This window comes from Chrysemys picta, chromosome 12, assembly GCF_011386835.1.
Source record: "Chrysemys picta bellii isolate R12L10 chromosome 12, ASM1138683v2, whole genome shotgun sequence".
Lineage (NCBI taxonomy): Eukaryota > Metazoa > Chordata > Testudines > Emydidae > Chrysemys > Chrysemys picta.
Window position 1 is genome coordinate 29614461 of NC_088802.1, and position 24175 is coordinate 29638635.

General features: G+C 47.7%; 1 protein-coding gene across 3 annotated transcripts; it reads right to left on the minus strand.

Annotated features, from left to right (window-relative positions):
- Positions 1 to 937: 937 nt before the first annotated feature.
- On the minus strand, positions 938 to 22112 carry LOC101948555 (zinc finger protein 436-like). 3 transcript variants are annotated; one of them, XM_065562393.1, is made up of 5 exons: positions 21886 to 22112; positions 19717 to 19805; positions 19041 to 19167; positions 18274 to 18387; positions 938 to 3375 (listed from the first exon to the last, which is right to left on the minus strand). In XM_065562393.1, exons 2-5 carry the CDS (start codon positions 19738 to 19740, stop codon positions 3323 to 3325), a joined length of 318 nt encoding a protein of 105 aa, XP_065418465.1. In that variant the 5' UTR covers positions 19741 to 19805; positions 21886 to 22112; the 3' UTR covers positions 938 to 3322. The 3 variants fall into 3 exon arrangements, with proteins under 3 accessions (XP_065418465.1, XP_065418466.1, XP_065418464.1); XM_065562394.1 differs by lacking the exon at positions 938 to 3375 and adding an exon at positions 3386 to 4558; XM_065562392.1 differs by lacking the exon at positions 938 to 3375 and adding an exon at positions 6466 to 16842.
- Positions 22113 to 24175: the final 2063 nt, after the last annotated feature.

A 24175-nucleotide genomic window follows, 5' to 3' on the forward strand; every position in this document is an offset into this window, starting at 1 on the left:
ATGAAATTCAGTGTTGATAAATGCAAAGTAATGCACATTGGAAAACATAATCCCAACTATACATATTACCTTTATATAAATCCATGGTATGCCCACATCTTCAATACTGCCTGCAGATGTGGTCACCCCATCTCAGTAAAGATATATTGGACTTGGAAAAGGTTCAGAAAAGGGCAACAAAAATGATTAGGAGTATGGAACAGCTGCCGTATGAGGAGAGATTAATAAGTCTGGGACTTTTCAGCTTGGAAAAGAGACGACTAAGGGGGGATATGATAGAGATCTATAAAATCATGACTGGTGTGGCGAAAGTAAATAAGGAAATGTTATTTACTCCTTCTCATAACACAAGCACTAGGGGCCACCAAATAAAATTAATAGGCAGCAGGTTTAAAACAAACAAAAGGAAGTATTTTTTTCACACAACGCATAGTCAACCTGTGGAACTCCTTGCCCGAGGATGTTGTGAAGTTCAAGACTATAACAGGGTTCAAAAAAGAACTAGATGAATTCATGGAGGATAGGTCCATCAATGACTATTAGCCAGCATAGGCAGGGATGGTGTCCCTAGGCTCTGTTTGCCTGAAGCTGAGAATGGGCAATAGGTGATGGATCACTTGATGATTACCAGTTCTGTTAATTCCCTCTGGGGCACCTGGCATTGGTCACTGTTGGAAGATAGAATACTGGGCTAGATGGACCTTTGGTCTGACCCAGTATGGCCGTTCTTATGTTCTTATAAGTATATACAATTCATTGGTCACCAACCTGTCAATCGTGATCGACTGGTCGATCCTGGAGCCTCTGCCAGTCAATCGCAATCTCCGGGCCGCTAAAAGTCCAGTGGCACAGCAGGGCTCAGGCAGGCTGCCTGCATGCATGGCCCCATGCCGCCCGGAAGCGACCGGCTGCTGGCACGTCTCTGCAGCCCCTGGGTTTATGTTAATTAAAAGGCAAGTTTAGTATAGCGTTAATAGTGTTGATGCCATAATTGTGATCATTTTGTTTTAAATTAGGAAAAAGACTTGTATACAGGGGCCCCACAAAATCTAATAGCCCCAGGCCCAAAGGAGAGTTAATCCGGCCCTGCCACCCACCCAACAAGGAGTTTGGGGGGGTGGGGGGAGGGAGTAGGGGAATGGGACTTACATGCAGCATCTGGCACGCTCCCCTCTCCACCCACACAGCAAGTAGCTGGGGCAGACTAGAAGAGTGGGAATGCATGCTTCATCTGGCCCCTTTCCCCCACCCAACCAGCAAGGAACTGGGGCGGGGCAGGGCGGGAATGGGATTTGCATGCAGAATCTGACCCTTTCCCCCACCCACACTCACCCACTGAGCAATGTACAATGCCATGTACATTGGCCAAACCGGACAGTCTCTACGCAAAAGAATAAGGAATAAACAGACACAAATCTGACATCAGGAATCATAACACTCAAAAAACAGTAGGAGAACACTTCAACCTCTCTGGCCACTCAGTAACAGACTTGCGTCTGATGAAGTGGGCATTCACCCACGAAAGCTTATGCTCCCATACTTCTGTTAGTCTTAAAGGTGCCACAGGACCCTCTGTTGCTTTTTACAGATTCAGACTAACACGGCTACCGCTCTGATACTAGACCTGAAGGTGGCAATTTTGCAACAGAAAGACTTCAAAAACAGACTCCAACGAGAAACTGCTGAGCTTGAATTGATTTGCAAATTAGATACCATTAACTCTGGCTTGAATAGAGACTGGGAATGGCTGAGTCCTTACACTACTTGAATCTCTTTCCTTATGATAACTATCCTTAACCTCTTGTCAACTGTCTGTAATTGACCATCTTGATTATCACTACAAAAGTTTTTTTCCTGCTGATAATAGGTCATCTTAATTAATTGGCCTCTTAGAGCTGGTATGGCATCTTCTCTGTATGTATATATATATTCTTATTATATGTTCCATTCTATGCATCCAATGAAGTGGGTTGTAGCCCACGAAAGCTTATGCTCAAATAAATTTGTTAGTCTCTAAGGTGCCACAAGTACTCCTGTTCTTTTTTCTGGTAACAGACTGTCACAGGGAGTAGTTTATCAGAGACAGTCTCTTATCTCCACATCAGGTTCACTGGCTACTAGCCCTGGGCCAGAGCTTACAAGCTCCGCTCCCCTAACTCGGGCCATGTAGCTGTCAGTGCTTTGCCATCAGGTTCCTCTGGTTATTCATAGGGCTGGATTAACCCATCACTGGACACTAGGCAATCCCCCACCATGTCTGCCCCCTGCCTATCCTCCTCTGCCCTTCTCCTGGCTGGCTACCCCATGTGGGCACTGACAGCAGCTCCCCATGCTGCGCCTGGATGTTGGCGAAGCACCAACTGGTTCGATTCCAGGGCTGGTGCTCTGAGCACTCTGGATAGGCCCAAATATCCCACCGCAGTTGTGACGGGGAGGGAGGGGAGCATCTGGGGTCAAAATTGAGCCATGTAAGTTGCAACACCAAATTTGGCCTCTCCCTCCCTTCCCCTCCCCCCCAGAAATGGGGCACGGACCTGGGACAAATCAGAGTGGGCAGTGGGACAGCCCCATGCGAGATAGGCCAGGAAAAACATTGTGCAAGGAGCGTGCTGGAGCTTAGGTATGAAATAGGGATCTGTGCACCTAGCCTGAGGCAGCTGTGTGCATGCCCAGAACCAGATTTGTAGACACTTGGGGGATTTAAATGACAAAAATTTAGGTGCATAGGACCATTAAACACCTTCAGAGTTAGGCAACAGCTGAGTGGGGGGGAGGCGTTGAGGATCAGTGGCATCTAAATATCAGAATCAGGTACCTAAAGTGAAATTAGCAGCTAGGCTCCTAAATCTTTTTGTGTATCTAGCCCCCGGTGCCTAACCTGCTTTGACAACCCCTCTAGGCCCCTATCTGCATCCTCAAGTGCCCAATATCTTTTAAAATCCAACCCGAAGCCATTTTTTAAAAGATGCTTTTGAAAAAACTTTCCAAAAACCTAATGGACTTCAAAAATCAGTTCAATATAATCTGGGGCCACAAGCACTAAAATACCTTAATCTGAATAGAATGGGGCTTTGAGTGGTATCACTCCATGGCAGGGTCTCACAATTGGTGCTAAATGTCTGAACAGACCCATTGTTAATGATTATTGCTAAAGCCAGTAGCAGATTGACTTTGCTCAGAAAACATGTTCTGCACTCTAGGGGTAAATGCTGAAATTGTGGGGAAGAACAATCTGTGTTTTTCACACATAACAGAAGTTGAATACCTGCTTTAAGGGCAGAGCCTCGTTCTCTCAGCAATCAGGAGATGCTGCCCCCTCCCCTCATCCTTCCTCTTGGGGCATCACTTGTAGCCCTTTAGATTTCCGGGTCACTCCTGACATTTACAAAATCATTACATTGGTTGTTCTGCATATTGAGACTGTAAACACTTTCCCTGAGGAGCTGTCTCTCATAATGTGTATATACAGTGCCTAGCACAATACAGCCATAGACTTCTGCAGAACCTTTAACTGCTGATATATTACAAATAATCATGGTATTAACTGAGACACAATTATTTTGTTATCAGAGAAGAATGAATTTTGGGAAAGTTGTGGTATGTGGAACAGGCCGAGTATCAACAGAGAGAGACTCCCAAACCCCACAATCTAAAATTCCAGTCCTGCAAAACCTTCATCACATGTTTAATTGTACTACTGCCAATAGCCCCATTGATTTAAATGGGTCTGAGCTAGAATTAGGCAGGTGGTAAAGTTGAGAGTGGGGATCTTGGGCTGAAACCAAACTCAGAGATCAGAATCACTTTAGCCATATTATACACATATAAATTTGTGAATATACTGCCTGCAATTGAGCCTATGACAGGGCAGAGGTGAGACTGTATGAGTGACAACACTGTGCATTGCCGTACCAGACCATGTTTGTATTGCTTTTACTTTTAACCTCCACTCTGAATCTGGTGGATATTTAATGCAAAACAAAGGACACTGTGAGCATGAGAAACTAAATTCTACTTTATTATTTCAAAGGACAAACAAAGACAGACTCCTTTTCCCACCCCCCAGCCCAGCTCAGCACGGTACTTTTCATCCCCAGCCCAGCACATTGCTGCGCCCAATTCCCCCAAGCACCAGCAACAGAGCAACATTTTACAAACTGGCAGAAAAGTGCAGAGAATCCAGGAGAGATGCTGGGACCCAGTCACAAAGCAAACACTCCGAGAGCAGGGAATCCAAGGAGCTGAGATTGGATGGATACAGTGTGGGGTGAGTGGGGCAGAGATAGTTGCTGTCATCCCCATGCAGGACACTGGTAGATGGAGAGGGGTGACCAGCTGGGCTGTCAGGCTCCTCATCTACTTCTGGCCTCAATTATGGGGGTTAGCCTGGCTTCAAGGCTGCCCCAAGCCTGTTGGCTTCCCCAGCTTCCTTCTTTCCTCTGTCCAGCCTCGATCTCTCAGCAATCGGGACACACTGTCCCTTCCCCTCTTCGCCTCTCGGAGTGTGAATCTAGCTCTCACCCTCAGTGTTCGTGCTGAGAGATATTGATAATTTTCACTGTTCAAATACAAAAAATCTCATGACAATGGAAAAGAACGGTTAAAATAAAATAGAAAAAGGACTCTTCGAGCAAATGATATTTGTCTCATAAAGTCCTCAATAAAGCTGGGCTACATCCTGTCAAACTAAACTGATATCAAATTATGTGACCAACCAGCCTTCAGGAAGAGAGAGAAACCAACACTACAAGATGGGCTACAAAACACTTTCAGGTTCATAAAGTGAAATCCCACAGAATCATAACTCCCAAAAGAAGGAAAACAAATTTATCTATTTTCTTCTGACCTTGCTAAACCTGCTGTACTCAGCACCTTCTCTTTATTTGGTTGTGCCAGTTACAAAAGTTTTAGCATCGTTCCAATGCAAAAAAGGAAAAAAGAAACAAACACTCCACTAGGAGTCTGAGTCAGGATTAAAAAAAATTAAGACGTGTGACACCTAAGCATGGGGATCAAAGAACACTGTTGGAAGTCCCATGCTGGGAGGTAGAAGGTAGAATGGGGAGAGGATAAACTCTCCATGGCTCAGACAGGGGCTGCTATGTCAGGGTGGCATGTGGCAGTGAAGGGGGGAGGAGGGAATCCCTCCAATTCACCCCATCACCCTCAAATAACACAGAACCCAAAACACCACATTTTTCTATCCCTGCTCTAGCACTTTTAGAATCTATTTAATTCTGGTCTCCAAGGGAGTCAATGTACAAAAAATAAATGTTTTTTGGCATAACCTGGAGCAATGTGAGACTATGTGGAAATGAGACAATCTCTCCCCAAAGGGGGAACACAGTGACTCTAACAATCCCTCTGCTAATGGGAAGATCAGACTATATAAAATGGTGGGGTCAGTCTAGACTAGGAAGAGTGGGGGAGGGTCAGAGGCTGTTCCTAGAGAAGGGCAGCAAAGGGGTGACAGGATTGTGATTATAAATAGTTGGCTAAGGGAGTGGTGCTATAAAGAGGGCTTTGGGATGTATGGCTTTCGGGGACAGAAAACAGTTCTCATGGGACGGACTTCACCTAAGTAGGGAAGGAAATAGACTTCTGGGAGGGAGGCTGGCTCATCTCATCAAAAGAGCTTTAAACTAGGAATTTGGGGGAGATGGTTGGGAGATGTCCAGTTAATCTCCACACTAGATTATAACATTGAGAGGGAGGACGATGAGATAAGAACGGATATAGCCAGGGGGAAGAGATTGGACATAAGGAGGAGGGGGAGGATGGATACTAGACTAATAGGTCATACTAGCAGTACAGTGTCCATACCAAATGGGATAACGAATGTGAGAGAGGCCAAACGGCATAAATTAAGATGTTTATACACCAATGCGAGAAGCCTAGGTAACAAAATGGAGGAATTGGAGCTCCTGGTCCGAGAAATGAAACCAGATATCATAGGAATAACTGAAACGTGGTGCAACGGTAGTCATGACTGGAGTACAGGTATGGAAGGGTATGTGCTGTTTAGGAATGACCGTATCAAAGGTAAAGGTGGGGGAGTAGCATTGTATGTCAATAATGAGGTAAACTGTAAAGAAATAATAAGTGATGGAATGGATAAGACTGAGTCTGTCTGGGCAATACTTACATTGGGTAAAAGAACTACTAGAGCCTCCCCTGGGATACTGTTTGGGGTGTGCTATAGACCGCCGGGATCTAGCCTGGATATGGACAGAGAACTCTTTAATGTTTTTAGGGAAGTAAATACTAATAGGAACTGTGTAATCATGGGAGACTTTAACTTCCCGGATATAGATTGGGGAACAAATGCTAGTAACAATAATAAGAAGAACAGGAGTACTTGTGGCACCTTAGAGACTAACAAATTTATTAGAGCATAAGCTTTCGTGGACTACAGCCCACTTCTTCCGAAGAAGTGGGCTGTAGTCCACGAAAGCTTATGCTCTAATAAATTTGTTAGTCTCTAAGGTGCCACAAGTACTCCTGTTCTTCTTTTTGCGGATACAGACTAACACGGCTGTTACTCTGAAACCAGTAACAATAATAGGGCTCAGATTTTCCTAGACGTGATAGCTGATGAATTCCTTCATCAAGTAGTTGCTGAACCAATGAGGGGGGATGCCATTTTAGATTTGGTTTTGGTGAGTAGTGAGGACCTCGTTGAGGAAATGGTTGTAGGGGACAACCTTGGCTCGAGTGATCATGAGCTAATTCGGTTTAAACTAAATGGAAAGATTAACAGAATTAATTCGGAGACTAAGGTTTACGATTTCAAAAGGGCTAATTTTAATAAATTAAGGGGACTAGTTAGGGAAGTGGATTGGACTAACATATTTAGGGATCTAAAGGCAGAAGGCGCCTGGGATTATTTCAAGTTGAAGTTGCAGGAGCTGTCAGAGGCCTGTATCCCGAGAAAGGGAAAACAGTTCATAGGCAGGAGATTTAGACCGAGCTGGATGAGCGAGCGTCTCAGAGGGGTGATTAAGAAAAAACAGAAAGCGTACAGGGAGTGGAAGATGGGAAGGATCAGCAAAGAAACCTACCTTATTGAGGTCAGAGCATGTAGAGATGGAGTGAGAAAAGCCAAAAGCCGTGTGGAGTTGGACCTTGCAAGGGGAATTAAAACCAATAGTAAGAGCTTTTATAGCCATATAAATAGGAAGAAAACAAAGAAAGAAGAAGTGGGACCGCTTAAGACTGTAGATGGAGTGGAGATTAAGGATAATCTAGGCATGGCACAATATCTAAATGAATATTTTGCGTCGGTATTTAATGAGGCTAATGAAGGGCTTAGGAATAGTGGAAGCGAGACGGATGGGAATAAAGGAGTGGGGGTTGACATTACCATATCCGAGGTAGAAGCCAAACTCGAACAGCTTAACAGGACTAAATCGGGCAGACCGGATGATCTTCATCCACGAATATTAAAGGAACTGGCGCGAGAAATTGCAAGCCCACTAGCAATAATTTTTAATGTATCTGTAAACTCGGGGGTGGTACCGTTTGACTGGAGAATAGCTAATGTGGTTCCTATTTTCAAGAAGGGGAAAAAAAGTGACCCGGGTAACTACAGGCCTGTTAGTTTAATATCTGTAATATGCAAGGTCTTGGAAAAATTTTTGAAGGAGAAAGTAGTTAAGGACCTTGAGGTCAATGCCAATTGGGATAAATTACAACACGGTTTTACGAAAGGTAAATCGTGCCAAACCAACCTGATCTCCTTCTTTGAGAAAGTAACATATTTTTTAGATAAAGGAAATGTGGTGGATCTAATATACCTCAATTTCAGTAAAGTATCTGATACGGTACCGCATGAGGAATTATTGGTTAAATTGGAAAAGATGGGGATCGATATGAAAATCCAGAGGTGGATAAAGAACTGGTTAAAGGGGAGACTGCAGCGGGTCGTACTGAAAGGTGAACTGTCAGGTTGGAGGCAGGTTACCAGTGGAGTTCCTCAAGGTTCGGTTTTGGGTCCGATTTTATTTAATCTATTCATTACTGACCTCAGAACCAAATGTAGGAGTGGGCTGATAAAGTTTGCGGATGAGACAAAGTTGGGAGGTACTGCCAATTCGGAGAAGGATCGGGATATCCTGCAGGGAGATTTGGATGACCTTGTAAACTGGAGTAATAGTAATAGGATGAAATTTAATAGTGAGAAGTGTAAGGTTATGCATTTAGGGATGACTAACAAGAATTTTAGTTATAAGCTGGGGACGCATCAGTTGGAAGTAACGGAGGAGGAGAAGGACCTTGGAGTCCTGGTTGATCGCAGGATGACTATGACTCGGCAATGTGACGTGGCCGTGAAAAAAGCTAATGTGGTCTTGGGATGCATTAGGCGAGGTATTTCTAGTAGGGATAAGGAGGTGCTAGTTCTGTTATACAAGGCACTGATGAGACCTCATTTGGAGTACTGTGTGCAGTTCTGGTCTCCCATGTTTAAAAAGGATGAAATCAAACTGGAACGGGTACAAAGAAGGGCCACTAGGATGATCCGAGGAATGGAAAATCTGTCGTATGAAAAGAGACTCGAGGAGCTCGGTTTGTTTACCTTAACCAAAAGAAGGCTGAGGGGGGATATGATTGCTCTCTTTAAATATATCAGAGGAATAAATACCAGGGACGGAGAGGAATTATTTCAGCTCCGTACTAATGTGGACACGAGAACAAATGGATATAAACTGGCCGTGGGGAAGTTTAGGCTTGAAATTAGACGAAGGTTTCTAACCATCAGAGGGGTGAAGTTTTGGAACAGCCTTCCGAGGGAAATAGTGGGGGCAAAAGCCCTCTCTGGCTTTAAGATTAAGCTTGATAAGTTTATGGAGGGGATGGTTTGATGGGATAAAGTGATTTTAGTCAATAGGTCAATAACGTGCCATCGCTGGTAATTAGTAACAATGGTCAATGATGGGATATTAAAAGTTACTACAGAGAACTTTTTCCAGAGGGTCTGGCTAGAGAATCTTGCCCGCATGCTCGGGGTTCAGCTGATCGCCATATTTGGGGTCAGGAAGGAATTTTCGTCCAGGGTAGATTGGTAGAGGCCCTGGAGGTTTTTCGCCTTCCTCTGCAGCATGGGGCAGGGGTCGCTTGCTGGAGGATTCTCAGTGACTTGAAGTCTTTAAATCATGATCTGGGGACTTCAACAACTGAGTCAAGGGAGAGAATTATTCCAGGAGTGGGTGGGTCAGCTTTTGTGACCCGCATCATGCGGGAGGTCAGACTAGATGATCATAATGGTCCCTTCTGACCTTAGCGTCTATGAGTCTATAAGATTTGCTAGCTAATCCCAACCACTTTTCCCACCCCAGGCAGGCCCATGGAAGCTGATGATGCGGAGGCAGAGGTGGGATCCGAGGCCTTTAGTAGGGTTACCATCCATCCATATTTCCCCGGACATGTCCGGCTTTTTCGTCTTTAAATAGCCATCCGGGAGGAATTGGTAATAAGGTTAAAAGGTCTGGGATTTTTCCCTCTCCCCTCCCTCCCTTCCTTCCATGCAGAGTGCCGCAAAGCTGATTGGGCGGCTGGGCCTGATTGAGCCGCTCCCATTGGCCTCCAGCAGCCAGAGCCCCTCCCCTGCTCCCCCGTTGCTGCCTCAGCACTCTGCGGGGGGCAGCCCGGCAATGTTTTGCCTCCACGTGAAGCCAGCATCTGACCGACATGAGCCTGGTAAGGGGAGTCCCAGGGGGCAGTCAGGGAGCAGGGGGAGGGTTGGATGGGTCGGGAGTTCTGGGGGGGGTGGCTGTCACGAGGCGGGGGTGTGGAGAGGGATCGGAGCAGTCGAGACAGGGAGCAGGGGGGAGGGTTGGATGGGTCGGGTATTCTGGGGGTCCTGTCAGGGGGGCAGGGGTGTGGAGAGGGGTTGGGACAGTCAGGGACAGGGAGCAGGGGGGGTTAGATGGGTCGGGGGTTCTGGGAGGGCTGTCGGGGGGCAGGTGTGTGGAGAGGGGTCAAGGAAGGCAGGGAGCAGAGGGGGTTGGATGGGTCGGGTGTTCTGGGGGTCCTGTCAGGGGGCGGAGAGTGGTTGGATAGGGCGTAGGAGTCCCGGGGGTCTGTCTGGGGGAGGGGGTGTGGATATGGGGCGGGGGTGTGGAGAGAGGTCGAGGCAGGCAGGGAGCAGAGGGGGTTGGATGGGGTGGGAGTTCTGGGGGTCCTGTCGGGGAGCGGTTGGATAGGGCGTATGAGTCCTGGGGGTCTGTCTGGGGGTGGGGGTGTGAATAGGGGGTGGGGGTGTGGATAAGAGTCGTGGCAGTCAGGGGACAGGTAGGGTCCTAGGGGGGCAGTTAGGGTGGGGGGTTCTCAGGAGGGGGCAGTCAGGGGACAAGAGGCGGGGGGGTTCGGGATTCTGAGGGGGGCAGTCAGGGGGTGGGAAGTGGGAGGGAGTGGATGGGGGCGGGGCAGGGCTAGAGCGGGGCTCCCCCCCCATCCTCTTTTTTGATTGTGGAAATATGGTAACCCTAGCCTTTAGGCCCATGAGAAAAGATCCTGTGGAAATCTGTTCCTCTCAGTGGTGCTTTATGAATGCAGGGTTGGCAGGGAAAAGGGACAGAGGGGCTGAGTGATAAGAGGCAACACCTCTCTTCCCTGTACTCTCCTCTCTTCTCCCACAATCCCTAACGTCTGATTTAACCCAGCACACAGCACCTTCTGCTTCCCATATCCACCAGACCCAAGCATTGAATCCCCTAGTTTCCTCCCCAAAACCCATCCCTCCTGCTCCTTTCACATTATCCATGGAATGCACCACCTTAGGGGATATACGGAAGGGAAGGTGTCAGCACCAGGGACACTTACCCTGCAGGGGCCAGCTCTGGGTAGTGGGGGAGCCACAGCTGTCCAGAGTGATTGTGGGGCCTGGCCCAAGTATCCCTCTCCTAGTCTCCATAGAAGGGGCATCACATCTGGGAAGGGAAGGGAGAGGATGGGAATTCATCCAGGCAGAGGGAGCTTCTGGAGAAGTTTCTCTCTTTCTTCCTCCAGCAGGTTAGCAGGAGGCAGGAAGACCCATCCGTTCAGCAGCCAGGGCTGTAGCAGGGAGAAGGGGCTTGCGGCAGTACACCCCAATGATCTTCATAAAGATACTGTTATTATATGAATATGGCATAACTAAAATATGTTTAAGCAAGATGGATCATGACACTAAATTGGGAGGAGTGGTAGATACACTGGAGGGTAGGGATCGGATACAGAGGGACCTAGACAAATTAGAGGATTGGGCCAAAAGAAATCCGATGAGGTTCAACAAGGACAAGTCCTGCACTTAGGATGGACGAATCCCATGCACTGCTACAGACTAGGGACCGAGTGGCTAGGCAGCAGTTCTGCAGAAAAGGACATAGGGGTTACAGTGGACGAGAAGCTGGATATCCGTCGACAGTGTGCCCTTGTTGCCAAGAAGGCTAACGGCATTTTGGGCTGTATAAGTAGGAGCACTGTCAGCAGATCGAGGGACGTGATTGTTCCCCTCTATTTGGCATTATTAAGGCCTCCTCTGGAGTACTGTGTCCAGTTTTGGGCCCCACACTACAAGAAGGATGTGGAAAAATTGGAAAGAGTCCAGCGGAGGGAAACAAAAATGATCAGGGGGCTGGAGCACATGATTTATGAGAGGCTGAGGAAACTGGGATTATTTAGTCTGCAGAAGAGGAGAATGAGGAGGAACATAAGAACGGCTGTACTGGGTCAGACCAAAGGTCCATCTAGCCCAGTATCCTGTCTACCAACAGTGGCCAACGCCAGGTGTCCCAGAGGGAGTGAACCCAACTGGCAATGATCAAGTGATCTCTCTCCTGCCATCCACCTCCACCCTCTGACAAACAGAGGCTAGGGACACTCTTCCTTACCCATCCTGGCTAATATCTATTAACGGACTTAACCTCCATGAATTTATCCAGTTCTCTTTTAAATGCTGTTATAGTCCTAGCCTTCACAACCTCCTCAGGCAAGGAGTTCCACAAGTTGACTATACCTTGTGTGAAGAAGAACTTCCTTTTATTTGTTTTAAACCTGCTGCCCATTAATTTCATTTGGTGGCCCCTAGTTCTTGTATTATGGGAACAAGTAAATAACTTTTCCTTATTTACTTTCTCTACATCACTCATGATTTTATATACCTCTATCATATCCCCCCTTAGTCTCCACTTTTCCATGCTGAAAAGTCCTAGCCTCTTTAATCTCTCCTCATATAGGACTCATTCCAAACCCCTAATCATTTTAGTTGCCCTTCTCTGAACCTTTTCTAATGCCAGTATATCTTTTTTGAGATGAGGAGACCACATCTGTACGCAGTATTCAAGATGTGGGCATACCATGGATTTATATAAGGGCAATAAGATACTCTCCGTCTTATTTTCTATCCCTTTTTAATGATTCCTAACATCCTGTTTGCTTTTTTGACCGCCGCTGCGTGGACGTGTTCAGAGAACTATCCACAATGACTCCAAGATCTTTTTCCTGATTCGTTGTAGCTAAATTAGCCCCCATCATATTGTATGTATAGTTGGGGTTATTTCTTCCAATGTGCATTACTTTACATTTATCCACATTAAATTTCATTTGCCATTTTGTTGCCCAATCACTTAGTTTTGTGAGATCTTTTTGAAGTTCTTCACCGTCTGCTTTGGTCTTAACTATCTTGAACAGTTTAGTATCATCTGCAAACTTTGCCACCTCACTTTTTACCCCTTTCTCCAGATCATTTATGAATAAGTTGAATAGGATTGGTCCTAGGACTGACCCTTGGGGGGACACCACTTGTTACCCTCTCCATTCTGAGAATTTACCATTTATTCCTATCCTTTGTTCCCTGTCTTTTAACCAGTTCTCAATCCATGAAAGGACCTTCCCTCTTATCCCATGACAACTTAATTTACATAAGAGCCTTTAGTGAGGGACCTTGTCAAAGGCTTTCTGGAAATCTAAGTACACTTATGTCCACTGGATCCCCCTTGTCCACGTTTGTTGACCCCTTCAAAGAACTCTAATAGATTAGTAAGACACGATTTCCCTTTACAGAAACTTGTTGACTTTTGCCCAACAATTTATTTGTCTGACAATTTTATTCTTTACTATTGTTTCAACTATTTACCTCACTAGGATTTGACTTTTCCACTTTTTGAATTCCACAGGGATGTTAAATGTTATGATATTATGGTCACTATTTCCAAGTGGTCCTGTTATAGTTACCTCTTGGACCAGCTTCTGCGTTCCACTCAGGACTAAATTGAGAGTTGCCTCTCCCCTTGTGGGTTCCCGTACCAGTTGCTCCAAGAAGCAGTCATTTAAAGTATTGAGAAATTTTGTCTCTGCATTTCGTCCTGAGGTGACATTTTCCCAGTGAATATGGGGATAATTGAAATCCCCTACTATTATTGAGTTCTTAATTTTGATAGCATTTCATCGTCACTATCACTGTCCTGGGGATTTGATAGCTGCTTTCAACCAGCTGAAAGGGGATTCCAAAGAGGATAGATCTAGACTGCTCTCAGTGGTAGCAGATGACAGACAAAGGAGTAATTGTCTCAAGTTGCAGTGGGGGAGGTTTAGGTTGGATATTAGGAAAAACTTTTTCACTAGGAGGATGGTGAAGCACTGGAATGGGTTATCTAGGGAAGTGGTGGAATCTCCTTCCTTAGAGATTTTTAAGGTCAGGCTTGACAAAGCCCTGGCTGGGATGATTTAGTTGGCGATCGGTCCTGCTTTGAGCAGGGGGTTGGACTAGATGACCTCCTGAGGTCCCTTCCAACCCTGATATTCTATGATTCTTTGTAAGGTATCATTGGAAAGGTTATGATGTACTGATTATGCTTATCCAATTTGTATGCATGCATCATTTGTGTATTTGAAGTTAGGAATATTGACTATGTGTTTGCACCTGGGAAAAGTCTATCAAACAAAATGCAATCAGCCTGGCTGGCTAATCAATGGGCCATAGGGGGAACAACAGAACTTTGAAAGTGCTAATCTCTCACCTTCCTGAGAAGTTTCCTGGGATAACTTTGGTTCAAGTCTGCTTTAACACTGAAGGGTCATGTGGTCATGTCACCTGGGACTAAACCCCATCTTGGGCTGCTTGTATTTTTCCACAAAAAGGGGGAGGGGATAGGACTGGAAAACAAAGTTTTCCCACCTTATGTAAATCCTATTTATGGCTGGGGAGTGAGGTAATCAAAGTCAGTCCGTCCCTGCTTCTCAGGAGGAGATCCCTGCCCGATAACTGCTGTGAACACCTGAAACTAGGCTCAGGGAGAAAGGACTGGACCCAGGCTGGAAGGGCTCTGGCCTGCAAATAAGATGCTTGAAGCAACATTAGGGTGAGGAAATTATTATCCGTAGCCAATTTCTGTAGTGTATTAGCTTAGTTTGCATGTTTGTTTTATTTGCTCAGTAATCTGCTTTGATCTGTTTGCTATCCCTTATTATCACTTAAAAATCTATCCTTACAGTTAATAAACTCATTTTGTTTACCAGTTTGTGGAATCCGTAACTGGGGAGGCAAGAATCTGTGCATATCTTCCTCCACATCGAGGTAGGGGGTGATCAATGAGCTTACATTGCACAGTTTGCTGTACAGCACAAGACAATGCAAACCTACGGTGGTGTGCACACAAGTGCTGGGCACTTCCCAAGCTGGATCTTCCCGTGCAGACTTAATCTCAGTGTCTGGGTTTTTCTGCAGCAGGATGTGGCCCTACCTGTGTGTTTCCCAGTGAAGGCTGGAAAGCCTGGCTTGGCAGGACACGGTGAGGGGACCCTGGCTGGTGGAACAGGCGGGCTCAGTGGAACCCCAGTACATCAGGTGGCATCGGGGGGCAACCCATCATGGGGCTGATTTGAACTTCTCCTCCTCCGCCTGCGGTTAGCTTAGACCAGGCAAGCCAGAGTATCACTGATCAGCTCAGGGTCAGCAGCTGCTGAAAGCTGCCCCCAAAGATGGGTAGATGGATACCTGGGAGCCAAATGCCTCTGATGTGTGTGGGAATTAGGAAATGGAGTTTTTACTAAGGCGAGCCCTAGTCACGGCACTGAGAGAATTTCTCTCCTGTGTGGAGGATGTCCAATGTGGTGTTAGATCCAACTGAAGCTTTTTCCATGCTAAGGACATCTGAGAGGACTCTTCCCTGTGTGGATTTGCTGATTCTTGATGCCGTGTGAGCACCAAATAAAGCTTCCCCCACATTCAAGCTCTTTCTTCTGTGAATTATGCGATGGGGAATAATGTGTGAGCTCAGATTGAATCTTTTCCTGCACTTATTGAAGCTTTTCCCACAATCCAAACATTTATGGGTTCTCTCTCGTGTGGATTGTCTGATATGAAGCAAGGTTTGATTTTCAAATAAAACTTTTCCCACAGTGGAGGCATTTATATGGGTTTCTCTCCTGTGTGGGTTCTCTGATGTGAAATAAGGGCTGATGGTCCACTGAAATTTTTCCCACAGTCCAATCATTTACAGGGTCTCTCTCCCATGTGCAGTCTCCGATGGGCAGCAAGATTTGAGCTCTGACTGAAGCTTTTCTCACAGTCCAAACATTTATAAGGTTTCTCTCCTGTGTGGGTCCTCTGATGTACAATAAGGACCGATCGTGCACTGAAACTTTTCTCACACTGAAGGCATTTATAGGGTTTCTCTCCCGTGTGGGTTCTCTGATGTGTAATAAGGGCTGATGGTGCACTGCAACTTTTCCCACACTCAAGGCATTTATATGGTCCCTCTCCCGTATGGATTTTCCCATGGCTAATAAGGCCTGAGCGCTGACTGAAGCTTTTCCCACAGTCCAAGCATTTATAGGGTTTCTCTCCCGTGTGGGTTCTCTGATGTGTAATAAGGGCTGATGATGCACTGAAACTTTTTCCACATTCAAGACACTTATACGGTTTCTCTCCTGTGTGGATTCTCCTATGGATAAAAAGACCTGAGCTCACACTGAAGCTTTTCCCACAATCCAAGCATTTATAGGGTTTCTCTCCTGTGTGGGTCCTCTTATGTGCAATAAGAGCTGATGGTCCACTGAAACTTTTCCCACACTCAAGGCATTTATACGGTCCCTCTCCCGTGTGGATTCTCCCATGGCAAGTAAGATGTGAGCGCTGACTGAAACTTTTCCCACAGTACAAGCATTTAAACGGTTTCTCTCCTGTGTGGGTTCTCTGATGTATTATAAGGACTGATGGTCCACTGAAACTTTTTCCACACTCAAGGCATTTATGTGGACCCTCTCCCGTATGGATTCTCCCATGGCTAATAAGGCCTGAGCGTTGACTGAAGCATTTCCCACAGTCTAAACATTTATAGGGTTTCTCTCCCGTGTGGGTTCTCTGATGTACAATAAGGGCTGATGGTGCACTGAAACTTTTCCCACACTCAAGACATTTATGTGGTCCCTCTCCTGTGTGGATTCTTCCATGCCTAATAAGGCCTGAGCACTGACTGAAGCTTTTCCCACACTCAAGGCATTTATACGGTTTCTCTCCCGTGTGCAGTCTCCGATGGGCAGTAAGATTTGAGCTCCAATTGAAGGTTTTTCCACATTCCAAGCATTTATAGGGTTTCTTTTCTTTGGGATTTGTCTGCTGGGTTGTGGTTTCTTTGGAATCCTTGTCTTCTCCACCACATTCAATGGATTCATGCACTTTCTTTCTTGGGTGGTTTCCCAGCTTCCTCTCTGACCTGTGCCAATTACACCAGGCTTTTCTCTGTTCCAAGAACTGGGAAAAGTTCTCTTCAGCTCTTCTCAAAAAGTTCCTCTGCAGTTCCACTTGCACAGGACCTTCCCGCTGTGGATTCCCCTCCTCATTTTCACTCATTCTCCCATCATCTGCTGGGGCAGAGAGAGAATCAAGACAGGATTCATTGCTTGGGCTAGCAGCAGCGGCAGCTCCAGGCACCAGCACTCCAAGCGCATGCCTGGGGCGGCAAGCCGCGGGGGGCGCCCTGCCGGTCCCTGCGAGGGCGGCAGTCAGGCAGCCTTCGGCGGCATGCCTGCAGGAGGGCCGCCAGTCCTGCAGATTCGGCGGCGGGTACACCGAAGCCGCGGGACCGGAGGACCTCCCGCAAGCATGCCGCAGAATCCGCGGGACCAGGGACCTCCCGCAGGCACGCCGCCGAAGGCAGCCTGCCTGCCATGCTTGGGGCAGCAAAAAAGCTAGAGCCGCCCCGGCTAGCAGAAAGGACAAAAGTGAAAAGCAAAGAGGGAAAACACAATGCAGTAACTGTTGGAAGACTGCAAAATTGGATTCTGCCTCCACATCCCATCCAACCACTGACAGGGAAGTGAAGTCAGGGAGAAAACTCCTGAGAGCTAACAGGATGGGTGGGAAGCCATGAGCGATATCTGTCATGATGATGCGACACCTGCTGACCAAGGTTCCCTCTAATTTTTTCCATCCATGTGTGGAATAAATTTTGTTATGTGCACCAAGGTATGTGTGGATGTGCGCCACCAGTAGAAACAAAAAACCTAGATGTAATATATATTTTTAAAAAGTTACCATAGGGATAATTACTCCAGCCAGGACAGGTTAAGCATTTTAGAACTCACTACTCAAAGAATTAAATTTAAGTGTAAGAGAAATAAAAATTATGAAATGCATAGACCAGTCAAAACACTAACGTAACACACTTAGAAAGAATAAAATTACAGAGAATATATGTGCATTGCAGGAAGTGCCAAGAAGTAACACCAACACCACCACAAGTATGTGTTGGGGGGTGAGTGTGAAAGAGACTGTGTGGCGTTGGGGGGGTGTGGGGTGTGTGTGAGAGACAGACAGAGACTGCGTGAGCATCCTGCTGGGGAAATCTCAGAAACAGTGCACTGTCTCTTTAAGAAAGGCACTCACTCACTCACCGTTCACCGCAGCAGCTCTGAGTCCTGAGCTAGGCTGTGTTCCCTGCTCTGCGGAGATGGGGTACAGGGGCGGGGGGAAAGGGACACCCTGACATCAGCACCCCCCTGCACATCTAGCAGGAGGGTCCCAGGAGCAGCTGCAGGATGGAACAATGTGGGGGGAGGGGCACCTGAACACATGCTGCCAGATGTATGCGCTCTGCTAACCAGCTGGGCGGCATTTGAATTTCTCCTGCGCGGCCACGCAACCGCACAGCTTACAGGGAACACAGTTGCTGACCACACCAGACCTGGGTGAGATAAGGCAGAACTGAGGGGGCTCACACCACATTTTGGGGATTTTCAGCTTTTCCCTTCATTTGCAATATAGTTTCCGAGTCAGTGTCACTGTCTCCTCACCTGTGCGGGTGCCTCTTGGGATCTTCCTTTCCTCGCAGCACTGGAGATCGGTGACCCACGGCTCTTCCCCTGCTTCCAGCTGGGCAATCAGGGCAGGTTTCGGAATGGGGAGTCCTGCTCAGGGGGTGAAATCAGGCATGATCCGAGTGCAATGAGGATTGGGGCAATATTTGTCACAAAGAACACCGTCTTGAGTTTAAACTGACCCCATGATTGGCTGGGGAGTTGTGGGATGTGAACAGATGGGCATGTGGTCACTGAGCCCCCTTGGGAGAGGCAGATGTCTGGGGGAGGCGGAGTTGTCATACCTTCACTAGGAGTTTTCAGGATCTATGGGCTTTGGGAGACTTGCTGAGGCACACAAAGCTCTGGTGTTAAACCTCTGCCTATGTCTAAACCTCCAGAGCCCAGATCCATCCCCACAGATAGAGCTATTTCCAAGAAGGGAGCCCTCCCCAGACATGGAGCTAGTCGTACGAAGAGAGGTGCACAGAGATCCTGTGTGTGAGTGAGAATTAATACAGATGGGGACAGAAGCAGTGTATCATCCTATTACAGATGGATGGATGGGGATAAATTAGCATGTCCATTTGGTCTATGACTCCCCTATCCCACTGGAGGGAGTATGGAGGTGATGGCTCTCTCACACTGGAGTTGTGGATTACGCAACCCATTCCCCTCTAATCAAACTGCGAGGGAAGAACCTGACCAGATTCAGAAATGCAGACCCCATGGTTTCAAATAGCTGAGGGGACATGAATCCTTACCCAGCGAGGTCACAGTCTCATAATTCTCCTGCATGACGTCCCTGTAGAGCGCTCTCTGACCGGGGTCCAGCAGAGCCCCCTGCCCAGCAGTGAAATACACAGCTACCTCCTCGAAGGTCACTGGCACCTGAAACAACAGGTGCTTCCCACTCAGTGCCTGGTGCCCCAGCCACAATCCCACTATTCATGGGGGAAGCAGCACAAAAATAGGACAGCTCTGGGCAGGCCAAAGGAGCAGAATCCCATCCCCACCCTGCTCAGAGTGGCCAGGAGGCTTCATAGAACAGAGAAAAGGTGAGAGCTCCTTGTCCCTCCCAGCAGATGGAGGAGGGCAGGGTTTAATCTCATTTGCCACCCACCTACTAGGCACAGGCTGATGTGGGAAACAGAGCTCCACACAGAGACAGGAAACCCAGCACCTTCCCTTTGTATTTCACCGCAGACTCTGGCTAGTGCATTCAGGCTTCAGCACTCTGGTCTGTTTTCCCAACCCTGTCCAGGGGCTTGTTTCTGGTTTCAGAAATGGGAGAATTTTCACTCCACCCCCACATGTGCCTGCTCATATATCCCAGCAGGTTTAACACACCCTGTCCCCCTCCCTGCCTCACCCTGTGTATTTCCTGTCCCGCCCCCCTCTACAACACCCATCCCCAGCAGCAACTCCAACACCCCCTACCTGAGCAGGATCCACCACAGCCATTTCCCTGCTCCGGACCCTGGAAGGATGGGATGATCTGGAGCAAAATGGGGTTGTTATTCTGTAGCCTGTCAGGGTGAGAAGGGCAATTGTGGAGGTTTCTTGAATTAGCGTTAGTCCATTTCACACCCTGATTCCCTCCAGGCTCTTTCCCGTCAGACAGACACTCTAGACTCTGCCATAGTGGGAAAAGACTCATCAGTTATATTACAACACAGACCTGACCCCTCTCACCAGGACTAAACCCACAAGACACTTTTAAACCCTCTTGGAACAGTGTCTCTGAGCCAAACACTAGAAAGGAGCAGAATCAAAGGAGCAACTTTCCAGACACTGTTCCCAGGGCAGCACATTCCCCCAGCAGCACAGGGACTCGGCAGAGGCAGGAACTGGCTTTTCCTCTCTCTGCTCCTCACCTTGTCCCAGGAAAGTCAATCTGCCCCGGGGTGCTGCAGGGAATGGGGCTGGGCAGATCTGGGAGCCGGGAACCTCCCTCCCCAGTTATTGCTCCTGCTGCCCCTTCCAGTCTCTCCACTCCCCCTTTGGCATGGAAGAACTAGTTACTGTCCTGCCATTCCTGTAGGTGTTTCCTCTCCATTACCTAATGCACTGCTAACAGGAATGTGAGCCTGGCTGCATCAGTGAGAGCAGCAGTTCTGGGAGTCAAGGACACACAGGGAGCAGAGATGGGGTGAGGAGGGGCCATTTGTGCAGAGTCACTTTCCTGTCCGGCCCCAGCACTTTGTCATCACCTGGAGTCTCTAGCTTAGGAGCTGGTGGCAGCAGAGCCCGGGGCTGGTTTCAGTCACAGCAGAAAGACCCCCCTCGGCTGGGCATAGAGGGGACGTTAGTGATGGTCTGTCCCAGCACAGGCGCCGCTGGGCAGCAGCTCCGCCCGGGCTCCTAGATCACAATGGAGGCAGCAGCATCTACCCCAGGAAGCCCAGCTAGCTCTAGGGTTGCAGTATGCTGAGCACAAAAAGAGACTGACACTGGCCTCCTCTGCCTTAGCAACTACCAGAGCCCTCTGCTTAGGGCAGCTAATGACTGAGCCTCCCTATGCTGCCCCTGCAGCCCCCAAGGGACAGCCAGGCCGATGCTGATCTCATTTGCCATCTGGACTCACACTGCAACCAGAGAACCAGTTCAAACCGGGATTTCGTACGTGAACCGGAACCGAACCTGAACCAAAGTTTTGTTTTACTGACTGAACCCGAACTGAACAGAAAAAACCTGAAATTAAATACCAGTTGGACTCCTTGCCTGCTGTTGTTTTCAGTGACTCTGGTTTGAAACAGAATCCTGTACAGAAATCAGAGCAGGGCCCGGTTCAGTCCTGTCAACCCCAAACATTTAACATTCCCGAATCAGACCCCCAAATAATGACATTGTCTTAAAAATATCAAAGACTAAATTGGGAGCAGTGTGTGGTCAGGGAGGGGGGATATTTGCCTTGTAAATTTTGAGCCCTCAAGGGGAAATCCCCTGCTCAGCCACCTCCAATGCTTGTTTGACCATTTCTAGGGAAAAAGATTCCTCACTGGCTGCTAAGCGGGGCAGCCTCCTACCCCATGGGCTGGGGGAGCTGCCATTGTATCTCTCACCATCCCTCTCCCTTCTCCTGCTCTCCCTTCCCCAGCCAGTCTCCACTTGCTCTCATATTCTCCCTCCAGCCTCCCCACAGCCCCCCTTTTCCTTCTCTTTATCCCCCCACTCAGTTTCCATCTATTCCAGCTCTGTTCCCCTGAGCCCCAGAATTCTCACCCTGCCCCCTGGTTCCTGGGTATTCCCTCAGCCTCCCTTCAGCAGCCCCACATCCCTATCCCACCCCCTGAATCCCTGTTCACCCCCCTCCTGCCCCCTCACACACCCCGTTCACCCCTCAATGCCCTCCGGCTCTCACACCCCCGGTCCCTCTTCAGCCCCCTTCAGGCTCCCACCCCCCTTTGGTTCCCCACATGTCGCTGCCCCACCCCCAATCCCTCACTCCCTGCAAACCATGAGAGCGGGCAGCCAGCTTTCCTCTGCACAATGCAGGGAAACGCAGCCAGCCCAGCTGGGAGCAGCCTGGGGCATCCCCCTACCCCTGCAGACAGGCTGCACCGGGAGCGTCTCTCCCTGGGGACGGGGATGGTGGGCAGGTCTCACCTTCTCTCCACGCGGGGTTCTGCCTAGGAGCAGGGCTCTGGGTCCCAGTAAGGGGGGAGTGGAACAGGCTGGGGTCTCTGCACTGGGACAGTCTCTCGGGGAGCAGCGGGAATGTTCCTCCCCCGCCTGCAGCCAGGGCTCTGGGGTCTTGCAAAGAATGTAGATTGCTCCGCAACAGAGTCACTGCAGCGACTGCAATTCACTTCCTGCTGCCAGGCGGAGTGACCCCGGGAATCGCTCCGCCCGGCGCCTCCTGGGTCCTAGCGAGATGGATCGCATTAAGTCTGACCTCTGTCTGTCTGTTATTATTATTTATTGTATCCTCATCCCCTAGAGCCGCCAAGGGCGGGGGCAATTGCCCAGGGGCCCGGTGTTTTAAAAGATCCCAGGGCAGATGGGAGAATTATGTATTTTTAAAATAAAAATTAAGATAAAAAAGTTAACTAGATCAAGCAACGCCACAATTTACACATAGTGGGTTCTAATGTGTTATCCATAGGATAAAAAGTAGTGTTGTAAACCTTGGCCATCCTTTTATAGGGGGACCAGTGCCTGTTCTGCCCTGGGGTCCGGAATTGCTGTCAGCGGACCTGGTTACCCCCAGCATGTTCTGTCTGATTTTGCATGGTCTAGTTTGGCAGCTTTGTGAAGTTGTGTTAGTGAATAATGTTATTGGCTGTCCTGTGAGACGTGCGGTGTTGGGTAATTCAGTCAAGCTGTCAGTCATTTTCCTTTTTATATTTTTATTGTGTTTTCTGTTTCTCTCTTCATGCAAATTAATCAATCAACCAATAAATAAATGGGATTATTGTTTCTTTATGAAAATTAACCAAATAAATAAATAAAAAGGATTGCACTGCAGCCACCTGCCCCAGACCCTCCCTCTCCAGGAAATCACATTCCCCTAGGACAGTGGTTCCCAAACTTTAACAACCTGTGAACCCCTTTCACAAAAATGTCAAGTCTTGCAAACCCCCTCCTAAAAATGAATATTTCCAGGGATTTTCTCCTTTACCTGAGTATAAATTATAAAAGCAGTGACCTTGGAAATATAAAATTTGTTTTTGTGGCATGCTTATTACACATTATTATTAATTATTAATTATCATTCCAGTATTTTTATTACGTTATGAAAATGACAACACTCTTCCAAGATCTCACTTTCATAGCTCGTATCACTTTGAATAACCCTGTTATAAGACAAGGCTCCTAGGTTTCATCAAGGAGTATGAGATGTGAAACAGCAGGAAGGGATTTAAGAAGCCGATTCAAAGAGTTCCTTCTACACAAGCATTCAGGGCTTGAGCAGTCCAGACAAAAACGCACATTACAGCAAAGCTTAAACTTGTTCTTCATAATATACTAGCTGCCTATTTGATTTTGAAAACAGCAACAAATATCCACCTCCCTTTCCATTTCTTATAAGGAGTCTTGAAGTGTAAATCTCCTCAGTGTGATAGATCTGCTTACTTTGATCTGCTTAGCTCTTGGAAGTCCAGGGGCTCCTGGCTACTGGCCCCATGCTGCTGGGGTTCCTAGGGACAGTTCTGTCCACCATTAGGGAATTTTTTTTCCAAGAACCCCTTGTAACATTTGGTGAACCCCCAGGGGTTCACGAACCCCAGTTTGGGAACCACTGCCCTAGGAGCAGGCAGCTGCTCTCAGCATTAAGGAGGCATTATGCATAGAATGCACCCTGTCAATGAGTGGACAGAGAGAAGACATGCAGATTGGATGTCTATAGAGACTTGGGACAAGGGGATGATGGGTTCCTGGTCCTACAGAGGCAACCCAGAACCCAGAGAGGCAGGGGACATATTTCGCGGTGACAGTGACTGTGGTGGGATTCACTCTGGTAAGACATTGATCCAGGGAGCAGTTTGTAAGATGTTGTCATTTTTCTCCATAGCATGTTCACTGTCTGCTAGCCCTGAGCTGAGCTGCGAGGTCTGCTCCCTTAGTTCGGGCCATGGAATTGTGAGTGCTATGCCAACAGGTTCCACTGGTTATTTGTAGAGTCAAATTAACCCGTCACTGGGCTGTAGGAAAAACCCCTCCAGTTCTCCCTCCTTCTCCCACAGAGCTTCCTGCTGTTCCTCACCCTGCCAGTTAACGTTGCCTGCACAATTTGCCTCTGGTAGCAGTTATTAACATCTGTGTATCCTCTTCTTTGCTGCCCTATCACAATTTGCTGCTTCTGCCTTTCCCCAACCTATAGTCCCAGGGCAGTAAGTTGTAATGGATGGAGGCATTCCAACCATAATTTACTGCCTCCATTTCTTATTGGTTT

Coding starts and splice junctions, on each gene's coding strand:
- LOC101948555 (XM_065562392.1), bottom strand. CDS start 19,740: ATGGCTGTGGTGGATCCTGCTCAG. Junction 19,168..19,716: donor CTGTGGTGGATCCTGCTCAG/GTAGGGGGTGTT, acceptor CTGTTGTTTCAG/GTGCCAGTGACCTTCGAGGA. Junction 18,388..19,040: donor TGAGACTGTGACCTCGCTGG/GTAAGGATTCAT, acceptor CCCCCTGAGCAG/GACTCCCCATTCCGAAACCT.